The sequence below is a fragment of the Cebus imitator genome, unplaced genomic scaffold (genome assembly GCF_001604975.1).
Source record: "Cebus imitator isolate Cc_AM_T3 unplaced genomic scaffold, Cebus_imitator-1.0 Scaffold400, whole genome shotgun sequence".
Lineage (NCBI taxonomy): Eukaryota > Metazoa > Chordata > Mammalia > Primates > Cebidae > Cebus > Cebus imitator.
The window spans coordinates 352,599-370,136 of NW_016107715.1; the positions used below are offsets into that span (position 1 = coordinate 352,599).

Consider the following 17,538-nt stretch of genomic DNA (forward strand, 5'->3'; position numbering starts at 1 on the left):
AACAATATGTAATTTTCACTTTAGGCATTAACTTTATAAGTAGCCTGCTGTATATAGCAGCTGAGTAAAAATTCTTCTGCCGTATAATTTCAATATCAAAATACATTTCTAGCTAGGGAAGTGGCTGGTCATCTTGTTATCAGATAATTTAAGCAGCTTGTGTATTATGTCTAATTAATTTTTGTGTTGAAAGATAATGTCCATGTCAAGTGCAAATCTCTCACCCTTATAGGGACTAGAATATTAAGTCTTTTGAAACTTTTATTGGGTTTAAGATGATTTGGCAACCTAATGTGCTAATTTCCTGCAAAATATGCTGATCTCTTCAGAATCTGATTGGATAGTGTGTTTCATAGATAGCAAAACTTACAGACTTTTTTATTGCAAATGAATATTTTTATCTATATGTCACATTTTTCTAGGAAGAAAATGTTCATGTTCAGAGCAATCTTCAATCTAAAACTCCCTTCCAGTGCTGCAAAATTATCAGATTTGTTTTATATATTTTCTTGATTATGCATTTCTACAGATGAAGTATCAGCATAATAAAGACTCCATAATATAGAGTTTCAATCAGCTTTACATTCAACTAAAATTTTTCATGGAAATATAAATGTAATTTTAGATTCATATTAAAACTCTTGTGAAGTTCTCAATGTGAGTAAATTCGATGGGACTTTATGTGTATACTTCCAACTGTAATTTTTTTTTAAAAAGACATTCCTACCAAGCTACTCAATATATCTTCCAATTATTATCTGATTTATCCACTGATATAATCTCTCAAAAACTCATCACTAAATAAAATATGCATTTTTTATGTATTAGTAATGTCACCAATACACATTTACCTCCAATACCTTAAAAAATATATAAGCACATTGATATCATGCATAGAACTGAGGATTGACCTAAATCATATATATGAAGCCTATGTATTTCTTCCTAAAACAAAATACTTTCCATTATGCTTAAAATAACTTTTATTAATGACAATCAGTCAGATGTTTCATCAAATTAAGAAATACCAACAATTTCTCAGCATTTTTCCCTAAGCATATTATCAAAGCTACCATTGCTGCAAATGCCATGGTATGTGATGGTTATCAGATAATACTTCATACTCTGAGAATAAAAACCTTAATAGGGAATTGTGACATTACAAGAGCAATGGGTAATACAATGTTGACAGGCTACATTTAATTAGAGACAGAATATTCATGGTAGACAAATTAGGTTGCCAACTGGTTTGATCAAGTTTTTTATCATTAGGATAATTCAGTCTGATGTGTTTAAGAAACTAAAGAGTTCACTTATTCTGCAAAATGAGAAATAAAAATATAAGCACTTCACAAAGTAGTTATGATGTGGACAAATTCAATGAAAGCTCTATAGATGAATTTTAATAAGAATGAATTCACAGAAAAGACAAGGATAAGTAATTTTGCATATTACTTCAATACAACAAATAATCATACCAAGAAGCTAGTAAGCCATCCTCAAAATGAGCATTAGCATAGGCTATACTAGAAAACTCAAATGAGTAAGCTGCTAAAATATGCTCTTCTTTAAAAGTTTTGTTCAACATACTTGCTTTTACTTGTTTTTCACTTGGAACTGTTAATGACAAGAAATAATAAGGTTAACAGTAATTACAAGTCTACCTATCTCTTTCCAAAATAATTTTAAGTTTACTTTAATTGTTTAAAGATTGTGTGTATAATATTGGAAGCTAAAGAAAAATAAGATCTGAGAAAGAGAAAATACAATACGGTTCCATAGAATTTTATTGTTTGTTTTTCATACAATTCTCCCAACACAGAATGTTCATTCATGACTCATTCATCTTACTCTCTGTTTTTAGTTGTCCAAGGATCTGATTTTTTTTTACATACAAACACATTTTCCTCAACGTCTATAAAATTATATGAAAAGAATGAATTCACTTGGTAAATTATTCAAATAAGTGGTTTTAATTTTTGAACTACAGCTAAATACTGCTAGGTTGCTGCATTGTAATCACACACTGAAATAACTAGATAACGATTTCAGCAATTTACTATATTTTGTCAGGTTCAATATTAGACAGTAATATTTTACTATTAGAACTTTTAAAACTGGCTACACTAATAGTTGTTCTGTAGGTGTCTCCATCTTTCTATAATGCATTCTCTATCTTAGGTTTCTTCTTACATGTATAAGCAAGAAGACGTGTTATGCTTGAGGAAATGCAACTCTGAGCCAACAGAGTGTTTTCTGTAAAGTAGACAAAACATTTCTTCCAAAGGTCAAATACTGTGAAATATGAAATGCTGAAATGTGCAATTATTGAATCTTGTAAATTATTTTAAAGTCTTCAGTTTTTAAATATATAAAAATGTAATTATTCTATTTAGTGTTTCTTTCTTCACCCAATAAACTATTACTAAGTGCCCGCTGGGTCCTGGCATTACAATAGGTGCTCTGGAAATAAAGAGAAAAAACAGTCTGCTGCTTCTAATTTCTGACTATTTAAGGTAGAAAAAGGAAAAGATAATATGATTTTAACATCACATGAAATATTACACAAGAAAATGATGCTATGGGAAGTAATTGGACAGACACTTAAAACAGATTTGGGTTATCTCAGGATATTTTATAATCTTGAAAAATGAATAATGTGAACTCAAACCTGTAGTTTGCCGTGGTTTGTGGCAGGGTGAGACTAAAATTGAGCATCTTTGCATGGTTATTTAAATAAGATTGAGCAGGTGCCATTTCCACTTAAATAAAATGAAATGGGAAGAATGACTAATGGGTATTACATGAAGTTATGACCACCAATATACACATGCACACACAGCACTTAATTCAGTGAAGCTCTTTCAGTAGGATTTAACCAGGCAAAATCAAGAGGTGATATTTTTAAATTAGATAAATACAAGTGGTTTTGGAAATTATCATTTGAAATGACTAATTGGTCAGGTTAAATAGAAAACTTCAAGACAATAATTTGGTATCCATATCAGCTGCACTTTTAGTTTTTGTTGATAGGTTCATTTGTCTGGTTGCTTAACTCTCAATTCAGTTTTTTCTCATCAGAAGGTAAATATATTTAGAGCAAAAATCTACTTTTATTCTCACTGCACCTCACTTGAGCACACAGCAAATGTTATTAAGTAAGATTATGTATAGGGAGAGAATACTTGCTGGAAGTAATTATTCTATAATTTAAAAACAAAGCACTGTATACTGCATTTAAATAATGTGTTTTCTTGTTGTTTTCTTTTGCTTTGACACTAAACTGTAAAACAGTGCTCCATGAACACTGCACAGATGAATTCACTGAGTATCTTGTGAAGGTGCAGACTCTGATTCTGTAGGTCTTAAGTGGGGCCAGAAATTCTGCATTTCTAATAACCTCTAGGGTAATCGTGATGCTGCTAGTTCACAGAACACACATTGAGGAGCATGGGTGTAACATTTGGCTTTCTAAAACTGCATTGTTATGTTCATGTCAAGAACTTGGAAAAAACACTGTGAGTTGGAAGCGTTCCCTGCCCTTTACTGGTACGGCCTTACCACCTGTCTGACGCTACAGCATTAATAAACCCTGGACATCAGTATTTGAAGTTCAGCAACAGTAGTCTTACTCACCTGAGTGTTCCTTCTTTGGTGACTTTGCTATATCAAAAAAGAAAGAAAAACATCGATATTCTATGTCATTCTATTGCAATTTAGTATTCAATTGTAAATCAAATAATATTATGAAATTGTGAGGATAGACGAGTTTAAAAACAGGTACCTGGTTCCACATGTTTATCTTTCTTTTCCTGTTCTGAAACATATTATTATTGTTATTATTATTATTCCAAATTTTATGAATCAGAACTTAATTGTTTTAACATAAAGAAGCATGCATGTGCTGATGCCAGATTGCAGCAACTAATAATAGCTTCCACAGAAAGACTAAGATGTACACTTAAAATAACTCTTCCTTCCATTTATCTTGTGAGTTTCTTTATGGGGCAGCATCAAAATATTCTGAATATTAGAGGAATTCAAATTTTTTACAGATAATAAATTTGAGTCAAAATAGTAAGTACAAAAGATAATTATTACAACTTTTTTAAAAAATGGCTTAGTTTTTTGAGACAGGGTCTTGTTCTGTTGCCCAGGTTGTAGTGCAGTGGTACAATTCTAGTTCACTGCAGCCTCCACTTCCTGGGCTTAATTAATCCTCCAGCCTCAGCCTCCCAAGTAGCTAGGACCACGGACACGCACCACCATGTCTAGCCAAATTTGTAGTATGTGTGTGTGTGTGTGTGTGTGTGTGTGTGTGTGTGTGTGTGTGTAGACAAAGTTTCACCATGTTTCCCAGGCTGGTCTCAAACTTCTGGGCTCAATAAATCCACCCACCTCAGCCTCTCAAAGTGCTAGGATTACAGGCATGAGCCACAGCACCCCACCTTATTGCAGTTATTTAAAAATAATTATCAGAAAGATGAAGATAACACATTTCATGTGGACTGCCTTTTCTAAGAATCTTCTCACACTGAAGAGATAGCTGTTAAGCTAAGATGAAGGCTTTGTGAGGCACATTTAAGACACTAAAATAGAAAAAGAAGTTTCAGGGTGAAACATTTGCCTTGATTTTAGACAAATGCTCCTTTTGGAGTCCTCTTTATATCCTTTTTTAGGAATCTACTTTCGTCAATATTTTATGAGACTAAGAATTATCTTGTTCTCAAGAATAAGCTGACATTTACATTATAATAAGTACTAATTTTATAAGAATTGCAAGCACTAATTTTATATGAAGTGCTATTCTCTGCATTTCTATTCTTATTTATTTTGCCTTGACAAGCTTGTCAAATTAATTTAAAAGAAGATTTTCAAAAAATAATATACACATATTTTTATCTAATATTTTAAAGGAAAATAATGGTAAGATTCTTAAAGTTTTATTTAATGAATAGATTTTGAAGACCAGAATATGTACATGCTGAAAGGATTCTACAAACTATATTTTAAAACCAGAGAGTGTCATAGACTCTTCTATGGTCATCACATAATTTTCTCAAGTATGCAATTTTGTTTGTCAGACTTGTAGTCATTTAAGTATGGCATAAGGGTCACTTATCCTCTTTTAAGATAGCATTTAAGCAGTAAAATAAAAAAAATAAAACAAATGGCTTGACCAAGTATTGCAGGTCAAAAAGAAGAAGCTACAACAATTTAGCTAAGATTAAAGAAAGTAAGAACATAATCAAATGTTGTCTGGCAAAAGAAGAGCAATTAAATGCATTGTTTAATTTATTGCTTAACTGAAGCTCTAATTATAAAACATTTCTGTGAAATTTATGATGAGAGTCTCAAATAATCAGTGATAATAGTCAAAACAGTACGGGAAGCACATTTGAGTATGCATCAAAATCGGATACCAGCTATACATAAGATTAAAAGCTAAAATAAAGTCCCTTCGATCTTATCAGAAAACCATAATATAAGTTGAAAATTACCTGTGCTAATTTGTTCATTATATAGGATAGTTCAGGATGTAATTATTGAATTACCTTAATAAATATACATTAATTTACCCTTTAATTCTATAGGGATCGCAAACTCATGCTTATGGTTGATTTTTGAGTCCTCATCCTTTTACTTTTTATTTTTAAAAAAAATACAGATCACACAAATTTACAAAATGTACAGGACGATCTCTTGTGCTCCTCATCCTGTTTCCCTTGCCATGATTAAAAATATCTGAAAAATGAACAATCATTAAGTTGTGATTACTGGAAAAGTAGAAGCAAAATAAAATATAGAATTGGAGTGTATCACTGAATAAAGCAATCCTGAAGACAAAAAATCCAAATCGAGGAAATTCAAAGATACGACACTAGCAATAATAAAGGCAAGTATAGATGGTAAACCAGAGCAAATAAGTGCATTTCAAAAGAATTGATAGATGTTTTGAAGAAAACTATTTCTTCTCCTTATTGCTGCCCAAGTCATGATCTGCAGACCTTTTCAAAGGGGGAAACAGTTGGGTTGTGAATGAATGTGTGAGAAGGCATGTTTATTTATTAAGTGCATCAGTGCCCGGAAGATTGCCAAGGACTGCAGTGTCTGCAGGAACTTTTAAACAATATAAACTGTAGTAAAGAGTCTTAAGGCTCTCTCTATATATACTTTAATATTATTTTTTTGAATCTCCAGTTGTCCTCCATTTTCCTGCCGGTGCAGTGTTTATACAGTGGTTTCTGTATTGCTGTGCCAGTATTCATCAGCAGCTCTGCACACACGTAAATCTGGAACTGAGAAAACTCATACCTCTCTATAGATGGATTGCTCCCTCTGGCTGAGTTGTAGTATAATTTCATGAGTCTCTCCACAGGGCATTTTAGAGCATTTTTATGACACTGAATGTCTCAGTATCTTTACTTTTTGCAGGGTCAAAACATACATAAGTATATTTCTTAATTGGTATACATTTTAAAACATATTTTCGATAACATTAAAATCTTAAAATCCCTATATTGTTGGTAATGTGCTATATTTAATAGTTAATTGAGTAAGGTTAGGTGTTGGGTTTTTTTTTTTTTTTTTTTTTATTTGTTAAATATATACTATTTTCTTCAGAGGAGAACATATATTTGTGAAAGACATACCTTAAGGTATTGAGCTTGACTGAATTGTTAGCACACAGCTTTAATAGTGTCTTAAAGCAACTGTGGATGAGGCTGAATAACAATGCTATTAGAGCTCATAGTGCCTATCGGGGAAAAATTCTGTTATGGGCAAAATGTCATTATCATGTGAACATGCCAAAATATTTACAGATTACAAAAAGAAAGATAAGAAAAAAAGTAATAAAACTAGCCTGTAAAAGAACATCTAGTCAGTCTTTTCTAAGGACTGAGAACTAACCAGATTAGGAAGACTAAATTTACAAAAACACAGCAGTTTGGGTCAATGAAATGCAGCTTTACTTTTGTGTACAAGCCTGTCAAGAGCATTGTTAGATGATTGCATGAACTTGAGAAAGAGCTCTAAAAATGATTACTACGCCTCTCAGCCCACTCTAACCCCAGATTGTGTATTCTTTCACGTGGACAAAATAAATAAATAAACAGAGTTTACATGCATAAAACATAGGAAAGGCGGATTCAAAATTGCAGGTTTATTTATAGCAGCAGGCCAATAATAATAATAGTAGTTTAAAAAAGTACACAAATACACTGCATGCATTTCCTTACTTTTTCCCTTGGGTTGTTCTACTGAAAGAAATATAAACAAAATCATTGCTCTTAAAGCCTTTAAAAATAAAATTTACTACCCTACATATTGATTAGACTGTAATTTTTTCCACCCCTCCTCCCAATTTTCTCTCCTTAAATTTCACAGAGAGGTGAAATTTAACAGTGAGGCTCTGAGGTATTGTCAATTACTGTAGGTACTTCCATAATTTGATTGGCAAACATATGACAACAAATTAACCCAGGATTGTACTGTTTAACCTTTTTAAATTATTTACACCTGATATGTGTTTCTTAAACACATGAAAACACATAAACACACTATATGCATAAACACATGTGAACAAGTCCAGAAGGTACAGGTATGCTTGCCAAATGAATTATTCAAGACTAAAAGGAACAAATCAGTTCCTAATTGATGCTGGTGTATGCAAATGTAATTGAGTATGTGCTTTCTAGTAAAATAAATGTTTGATATTGAACAGTTTTCAATATCTTGTCAAGTAAACATTTCTTTGGAAACAATTACTTTGAAAGGTAAATATATGCAGTATTTATTTCTATTACTGCCAAATACTTCTCACAGGAGTATTGTCAGAATAGATTTGGCTGTCTCTCTCTCAATCTCAATCATTTTTTCTTCTCCTCTATGCCACACGTAATTCCTTTTTCTATGTCAATCCTTTAAAAAGGTATGCTCTTTTAGGGTTCATCAAACATAAGGCAGAAAAAAAGAAATATATTCAGTACCTTCTGCAGGTTTTTTTGTTTTCTTGGGATCTGAAAACACAAAGATAAATTATTGATAAAACAGATATAATAAATCAACAGCTGATTAGCTCACAACAAATTTCTTTGAATAATGAAATAAAATTGTTCAAAAAATTGATAAGTTACATGATATATTTCTAAAATATGAGACTTAGGAACTGTTCTGTTTTTTGGGAAATGAGTATTAGAATGAAGCAGGGGTGAGGAACTCTATAAAGTATTTTCATTATTGTATATTAATAATATTTTACAAAAATATAAAACATTGAAAAATACAAAGGAAAATATATTCACATAAAATTTCTAAAGACATTTTGCTTTGCCTATATAAGTTAATAACCTGTTAATAGAACATGAAACTGAGTAAATATATGTTTGATTTCCATAAAGATGCTTAGGAGTTCATGAAGTTAGCTTGAAAACTTTTCTTTTGTTCAATCTAAGTCAGTCCAGGTGAATTGTGCTGCACTCTTTTTGAAAATCAATACACTTTCAATACAGATATTCAGTTATTCGTACGGTAATGGAAAAGAAATAGGTTAGTGTTAACTCATGGGTTACTGGTGAATACATCATTATATTTATAGCTTTTATGTAGTAATGTATACTTAATGGTCAAAAGACATCTATTTTGTTTATAGTAGATAGGCTGAATGCCTAGATCTGATAAATTTATTATTTTATATTATTTAGGCCATGAAACTTTCTGCTCCTAAAACTTGAAAATGAAAACAAGAGGTTTTTAACCTCATTTGTTTGAAGATGGAAACACCTTAACTTGAATTTTTGCTTAGGATATTTTCTTTTTTATCTTCTTTGCCCTTTCTTTTACTGTTTCTCTAACAATTTTAAAATTCTCTATTGTTGGAATTAGAACCATAACAATGAAATATGAAATGATACCTGTAAAAGGTAGCTAAATTGTTTTCTGGCTTAAAATTATATGGTTTGGAACCCTGAACAGTAGACATTCACTAATAATTTGCACGTTAATGGATATGTATGCCTTATAGTGGTGTGATGGTATCACGACTTCATTTCCATGTTGCAGAAATGAAACTAAAATGTTTGTATGACAACAGACACATTGTCTCTTCACAAAAGGCAGTCATATGGTCATTAAAATTGTTTTATGTACAAATGATAACCAATGCCAGTAAGAGTGTGGTGAAGGTAATGTCCCACTTCCACAGAAGTATAAGCTAGAAACCCATTTTTGGAAACAAAGTAAGAAAAGAATCCAGAAATTCATAAAAATGAACATGATTTTTGATGTAGCAATTCCATTTCTAGAAATCCAAAGTGAAAAATGTAATATTATCCTAAAAATACATATTTAGGGAAATGCTTTTTTCACGACATTGCTTTGTGTCTCCCAATAATGGGAATATTAAACACTGCCCTCTGAACAGTAAGAGAGTGTTGACGAATTTGTGGTATAGTCACACAATAGAAAAATACAGAATTATTCAAATGATAGTTTTGCTAATTATGCCACAATCTAGAAAATATTAACTAAAAAAGATTAAGTAATGCAAAATAAAAATAAAAGCATAACATAAAATGACTTTTTGTGTGCATGTAAGTGTGTATGAAGAAAGATTAGAAGAAAATATGCCAACTTACTAATGATAATTGCGGACAGATTTAAAAATTAGGCAAAGTTTTATTACCTCTGTTTCTGAATTTCAAATTTCTCTGTAACAGGAATATGTTTTATTTGTAAGGGAAAAAAAACAAACCTTGATTTTAAAAAATAATAGATTCCTGAGACAAAACATTTACTTATTCATCATTTATTAAACAATATTGTGTCCAGCACACTACAATAAAAATAATTTTATAATAGATTTTTCTTAATAAACCCTGACTGCTGTTTTATATGCCCAAAGGCTTAGAAGACTTTTATTTGAATGCCAATAAGAAGGGATCTGTATTGTACATAGTTCTGAAATTTGATAAAACTCTCAACAGAGTAGGAGCTCTAGGATTTTGAGAAGCTATGTTTTATTCCTTGTAGCTTGAGAAAGACTACATTAAAATTAGTTTCAAAAAGTGTCTCACCATTCTGTGTGAGGTGAAGTAGAAAAAGCACATTCATGCAAAATGTATGCACATAATAGTCCAGTTATCCAAGGGGAATATAGGCAGGATAACAGTCAAAACCCAACTCAGAATATTGGTAAATTGTTCTCACAAAAGCCCCGGTGGGATTTTGCATAAAACATACCTTCCTTCTTTTCATCCTTTTTAGTTTCTGCTGAAATAATGAAAATAGCGTTAAGACATATGAAATGACCATTCTTCAGAATATTCCCCAGAATATGAGAATGTATTCCATGCATTCATAAATTCAGTGGTCACCTACAGACTAGTTAATTCATCCAAATCTGTGATAAGAGTATAAGCAGAAAATATTATTTCACATAAGAATTTTTAAAAACAGAAATAAGCATCAGCAAAATAAAAATAAAAATATATTAAGTTACATAGACAAGAGGTCAAATTTATAAGTATATGTTTAGTGTAAATTCATTCTAGATTTTAAATTGTTATATCTGAGGAAATCACAATCTCTTGTAGAAGATCATAAAATACGGGTTATGACTGGATTAATAAAAAAAAGTGAAGTGATATCTATGATAGATATCTATTCCATAGATATTCCATTATCTATGCCTAGCTACTGAAGAATTATATACCAATCTGCAGTCTACATTTACATTTATAATAACCATGTATAAAATTCTCAATTTTAGGAAGGGAAGATAAATATTCTCCTTAGAGAAAAAGGTACAGAATACTTTAATCATCTTTGAATTCTAGTTTTCTCTGTGGTGATATTTATCTAATTCTGAACCATGAATCTAAGTCTGGATCCATGTTGTTGCTTATGGGTATTAGCAGAAATATTTGGCAGAGGTGCTCAACAGGCCTAGAATTGATCCAAGCAGTATGACACTCGGTTCTGTGTAATGTTCATCCAGGAGCCAAGACCATTCAGAGATGTCTTAGGCCACATTAGTTGAATTTGAGATTGTGCACATTCCCATACAGTAACCCGGCCTCAGTGGGATAGAATGTTGGGGATCACTTAGAAACAACAGCCAGAACTGCCGCAGACATTTGCTCTCTGCTACAATTGCCAAAGCTCTTTCAGGTACATCCTCTTATTGGGTCTTCATCATGACCTTGTGAAAAAAAGGTAGCTCAGAGCAGAAAAATAAGCCTCAGAAACATTAAATTAATTTGCAGAGTCTAAGCAGCATAATTGGCTCTAAAAATCAAAAATAAAAAACAGAAAGAAAACGTACTTTAATTGACTACAAGTTATTTTTCTCTATTTTCTAACTTTTATTGATGTACTATTACTTTTGTAGTAAGTGAATTTACAAATAACTTAATTCTACTTTGGGACATTTGTTTCTTTTTAATGTAGTTTTAACTAATAATACACAAAATGTATAGCCAATTTATACTTATACTTTTAAGTTAAGAAATTGGGATTTATATTTATAATGTTTTTAAGTTAAGATATTGTTTATTCCAATGATATAAGGATAATAATAAAGATAACAACTAAAATGAATTAAAGGATATGGATGTGGCCTGATGAATTTCAAAACCATGAGGTTTAAATTCAGTAAGTCTGTGAGTTTGACTCAATAGACTTGTATATTATGGATTCTTTACATTGCAAATAAGAATTTCCTTCAAACATTTTATAATTTTCAAAATCATCCAATAACAATTTGGATGGATGAGCGTGGTGAACTCTTTAAAGAGAGACAAAATAAAACAACCCAAAATTACCCCCTGGAAGGGGTTCTAGTCAATGACTTGTTCTAAACTCGAAATTCCATCAACTTAACCATAAACACATGTCCAAAGGGCAACATGATGAAGGCACTGACCAATGCCAGAAAGAGGGCTGAGAATGTGAGTGAATACATTTAGCAAAACCATAGTTTCTTATAAATTTTACAGACAAGAAATCCTCTGAAATTTAAATCTCTTCAAGAATTAGCAAAATCCCCTAAATTACAAATTTTTTGATTTCTAAAATTATACAAGAAAGACGATGAGTACGTATGCATGTAGAGATGCAAGCATGCATGTATGCAAATGCATCTTCTTTTTTCCCATTCTTATATATGTGATAGTTTCAGTTTCCAGTCTACAGTGACAATGGAAATAGCTGAATGAAGGAGTCTACCTATTCCATCATAACTGATTCTAGTTTCTCTTGCTGACCTGGGTTCCTTGAAGGTGCCTGGCTTTTATTTTTTGCCAGCTGGAGAGCCATGTGATCCCTCAAGCTGGATTCCAGGCCCAAAAGCTAATCAAAGCCAAGGTCCTGAGTTTCAATTGTTTCTAGAATGGTTTTGTAGCTTGTGTTCTATGTGTCTCACTGCTGGACCTCAATTCAGGTTGCCTGACTCTTTTTTTTTTTTTTTGAGACACAGTCTTGTTCTGTTGCCAGGTGCCAGGCTGGAGTACAGTGGCGCGATCTTGGCTCACTGGCTCACTGCAACCTCCGCCTCCCGGGTTCAAGCAACTCTCCTGCCTCAGGTTCCCGAGTAGCTGGGATTACAGGTGCGTGCCACCACGCCCAGATAATTTTTGTATTTTTAGTAGACATGGGGTTTCACCACGTTGGCAGGATGGACTCGATCTCTTGACCTTGTGATCCGCCAGCCTCAGCCTCCCAAAGTGCTGGGATTACAGTCATGAGCCACCGCACCAGGCTGGCCTTAACTGTGTTATGGGATTGGATGACTCTTGAATTTACCGAGCAGACCTGTTTCTACTTAACTGTGTTATGGGATTGGATGACTCTTGAATTTACTGAGTAGACCCGGTTCTCAATAATTGGATTCTTGATTTTCACATTGTAAAAAGACTGCAATGGCTAATATTTTAGTTTTTGTTGTTGTTGCTCTACTTCCATATCCTTCCTAAAGTATCCAGTAGATTGTTAATGTTTGCTTTAATGTTTTTTTCTGGAAGAAAAAGCTTGGAAATACACTAACACAGAATGCATATGACCCCATCTTTTAAGCCGAGTTCCATCATGGCATGTGTCCTATCTTTGGCATTTAATATCATTAGTTGTCTACCTCGCCATTGCACCTAACTGATTAAAAATAATTCCTTAACTCTCTCTCTCTTCCTTTCCAATTTGGGTCTATATTCAATTTCTTCCAACAATTTTTTTATGTAACACCTATGAACTAGATTGATCACCCATCTAAATTCTAACTGGCTACAAAAAAATTATTGCCTGATTGTTCTCCTTCTGAAGAGAACAATCAACATTAACTCTCTGAAGAGTGTTAATGTAAATAATCTTTTCTTTTCAGCTAGTTTCTTCCCTTGAAACTTATTATTTGTGAAAATTACCATCTTCTAATTTCCCAGGTTCCAAAGCTCAGTATCATTTTTATTCTTTCCTTTGTTTCTTTTCATATATTCTATTAAACATTAATTCTTCAAAATGTGAATGACATTTGCAGTTTTTTCTTATGTCATTGCCACCATCCTAGTTGAGGTTATTGTCTCACGTCTTAATAGAAACAAAAGCCTTTCATAGTTATTGTTTACTTCTTATATTTACCTAAATTTCTTAGATCTCCAAACTGGAATTTCCTACAGTAGAGAGATATTTATTTTGTAGTCTTCTCAGTGCCTCAAAAAGGTGTTGAAATAATTTCCTTAAATTATTTTAAAATTCCAAATAATATATACTAAATCTTAATAATAGTTATAAATAAATATGAACATATATACATACATATATATGAAAAAGCAGATTTTTAATATGTCCTTTGTTGTAAAAGTTAAAAATAAATAAACGGACAGATCTAATCTAGCCTTTTACCATGCCACAAACATCATGATCAGTTTTGTCACTTTATAGTTCAAAAATAGGATTATTGCCAATTTTGTTTAAGTTTTGTCTTCACATGAAGTCCTTGCAAATATTAATTATTTGTATGCATAATTTAATTATATATTTAATTATATGCCTGTGGTGTTAAAATAAGCATATGTAAGAAAGGTCTATGGAGGATTTGCAGTGATGTGAACAATACGCAATTCCGCTTTGGTATGTCCCTGCATTGGTGTGTCATTTTTATTTTAGTAAAAGCATACACAGAATACCTCACTCTTGCCTTGTTCACTGTGCTTCATCAATCCTTTCATCCAATTTCCTTCCAAGGATAATTCTAACAAGACTTTGAAACTCTAGGTTACTACTTACTCAACAATAAATCTTTTATTCTAAAAGAATAAGTTCTGAGGTTGCCTTGTCCATTGTAGTTTAAATCTTGAATGGTTAAATGTAGTTTAAAAAGCCCAGCGCCTCAAGCTCAAATATGAAGCAAGTTTTCAGATACCTCTTCATTTTCCTCCTCTTGACACCTCTAACATGAGGCTGAAGTAACTAACAGAAATTTCTGCCTCAAGTTATAGCTCCACATCTACACTATGATCCTCAGAAGTCTCAGTCAAACAGAAGGAGCCTAAAGTGATTGTGTTTTTTTAGGAGAACATATATACACTAATAGCAATGATTCCTTAAACTGGTAAGCATTTGCTTATGGAACTCACCCTAACCTGCATTTTTATGTATTAAAAAATCAAAGGTAATAATATTTGTCCTACCTTTCTACCTTTCATAATATTTACTATATTCCTTATCAGAACTTTCCTAAAGAAAAACAAGGTTTTTTTAAACTTGTTTTAAACTTTTTTAAAAAACTTGTTTCATGGCCTTTAACCATTCTAACTTATATTGCTCACAAACAACAACATTGTTGAGTCAAATGGCATTTAAAAAAACCCATGTTACCAATATTTTGGGGATGATTCTGCATGTAGTTGGGTACAAGATTAAATACAAGAGGAAAACTTGTGCAGATGTAATGCATTTGGTCATCCATCATGTGATATGCTAAGGAGTTTGCTATGAGAGCCTTCTACCCCCCAAAATTGTACTATCACCTGTGTGTATCTCCTTTATTGCTTGGTATTATATAATGTAGCATAGAAGAGATGATAAAGATATTCTCCAGTAAATATTTTATCTTTTATTTTCTAAGTGTGTTCCATAAAGTTTTCCCAGATTATTAATGTCAAAATAAGAGCATATTTGTGCCCTTCCCCTATGCTTTCATCAAATTGCTCCTCATGGTTTGAGAAGAAATCGCTTTTGATATCCCGAAGATATTCATAAATGATGAAACTAATTGTCTTAGATGGCTCATAAAAATAGGATAATTATTTTGTAGCCATATCTGGAACCCAATTTTTACAGTTTTGATGTTTATGAAGTAATACTGACTTAATGAAATTCTGATTTTTTCATGTGACATAAATTACAAGGTATCCTGAAAATAATAGGAAAGTATATATTATTTTATATCTGTATCTGTATTTCTTTATATACATCTATGGCTTATTTTTAGAAATATATATAAAGCTTAAATACTGAAACTTGGAGCCAAGACTAGTTCTTTGGTCCTTAAACAGTTCCTCTGAAAACTGGCATTACTCTCAGTCATGCTTGCTCCAATTACTAAATAAATACTTGAACTGTGAATTTTCATGCAACAATATGTTTTTGCAATATCCCAGCAGATGGTGCTATTCTGCAATAAACAGCTTTGGCTTTTGTCAATAACGTGCTATACATGTTTTTTTTTTTTTTTTTTTTTTTTTTTTTTTTTTTTTTTTTTTTTTTTTTTTTTTTTTTTTTTTTTTTTTTTTTTTTTTTTTTTTTTAAAGGCAATACCTTTTAAAGTGTTTTATTGCTTACCTTGTGCTGTAATTTTCATCGTCCCTTGTTTTGTTGCAGGAGCTTTTCCTGGCTCTTAGAATGAAAAAACATAAATTACTATGAAGTATCATTTTGGAAAAATACATAAATAAAAAAGGGGCCAGGGAGCACAAACACAAATGAGCATAAAAAGTGTTGCCTTAGACAAGCAGAATTTTTGTTAAGAAATAAATAGCTGCTAGGGGAATAGCTGAGAATGGAGTTTACTGAAATAAAAATTTGACCGAAGTAATTTAAAACATAAGATAAAGATTCCAAAAACTGTTTTGTCTCACTGTTAACTGGCCACAGAATATCACTTTGCATTTGTTGAGCAACTGAATTTGAAATCTCAGAATTCTGTGTAAATGGTATCTGTATCACCAGCCCTTTGAAATTGACGGTACACGTAGAACCAAATAATATGACTTACTGAAGGTCCCTTAGTGACTAATGTGACAATAAAGCCTGGAACAACCAATCTCAAGTTCAAGCCTTTGACTATAAAATGCCCTTCCCTAAATTGCAGTGGCACCAATCAATCAATATTTGTATGGTCTTGGGCACAACATTTGTGAGAGAATGAGCGAGCTTCATTTCTAATCTTTCTTCCCTTTTGTTCTAGGTTTTGTTTTATTTTGTTTGCTATATTTTCCTTCTTTGTTTAGAAATTTTGCTTTAAAGAAACAAGATTTATTTAAAAAACTTATATGATACATGTAAATATATTTAATCAGAATGGGAAATAATATGTAAATAAAATTTTCAAAAACTAATGGCTCACTTCACATTTGACTTAGTATGGTTTGTGGCTGTCTTTGCTGTTTTCAATAATTGAATTATTATGTAAAAATGGAAAGTAAGATTGGGTCATTTGTTTAGGATGACATTCCTAAACATGTCATCCATCCATCACATGTTTAGGAATAATTATGTGTGGACATGAAGTTAGGTGTATATTTAGTAGTTGATTCACATATATATCCAATCTTTCATTTAATTATTGTCAAATATTGATTACAACTTGTTTAATGTTGTAATACTAGTTAGAGTTATAAAATGACAAGTTGCATGAGAATAATTTGGCAAAGAATCATAAGCAAAGATTCTATGATTTGGGTGAAACAAAAGAGATTGGATTTCTAATTCATGCTTTATCTCTTGTTGGTAAAATTTATTCATTTATATATTACCATGATCATAAAAATGCTAATTTTTATTTGTTGCTATATAAAAGAAGTATTATTTGATCCATAAATAATTCTAATTACTGTAGCTATTTCTTCAGACAAAATATATTTTGCCAAAACTGAATTCAATTTACCGTTGATACTTTCATAATTAATTATTTTTTCTGGAGGAAAACTCCATGCCAACATGCATGCTAATGCCATCTTTGTCAAATCTAGACTAGATGGTTTCAATTAGTAATAATATATGACTGACATTTAGTAGACAAGTATTAAACAATTGTTGACTAAAACAAATGGATGAAAGGAAGAAAATAATGTGCTCAAAAATTCACCAGAAGAACACCATTCTGCTTAGATGATTTACTTATTGGAGATCTCAACATATCAGAGAATTATACAGTAGTTTGTAACTAAATTTTAAATAAAAATATTTTAAAATATTAGTAGGTAAGGTACCTTAGAATTTGTAGAAATATTTGCAAAAAATTTCAGTCAATTTTCCTCCTATCTT

The 17,538-nt window shown here is 31.6% G+C and overlaps 1 protein-coding gene across 1 annotated transcript in view; it reads right to left on the reverse strand.

Annotated features, from left to right (window-relative positions):
* Positions 1 to 17,538, reverse strand: part of TRDN (triadin) — a 310,496-nt gene that overhangs the window by 133,090 nt on the left and 159,868 nt on the right. Inside the window, exons 14-20 of the mRNA XM_037731458.1 lie at positions 15,835 to 15,888; positions 10,243 to 10,272; positions 7,992 to 8,021; positions 7,242 to 7,262; positions 3,785 to 3,817; positions 3,637 to 3,663; positions 1,591 to 1,617 (exon numbers count right to left, since the gene is read on the reverse strand). Of these exons, the coding sequence (XP_037587386.1) occupies positions 1,591 to 1,617; positions 3,637 to 3,663; positions 3,785 to 3,817; positions 7,242 to 7,262; positions 7,992 to 8,021; positions 10,243 to 10,272; positions 15,835 to 15,888 (222 nt within the window). The remainder of the gene's footprint in view (positions 1 to 1,590; positions 1,618 to 3,636; positions 3,664 to 3,784; positions 3,818 to 7,241; positions 7,263 to 7,991; positions 8,022 to 10,242; positions 10,273 to 15,834; positions 15,889 to 17,538) is intronic.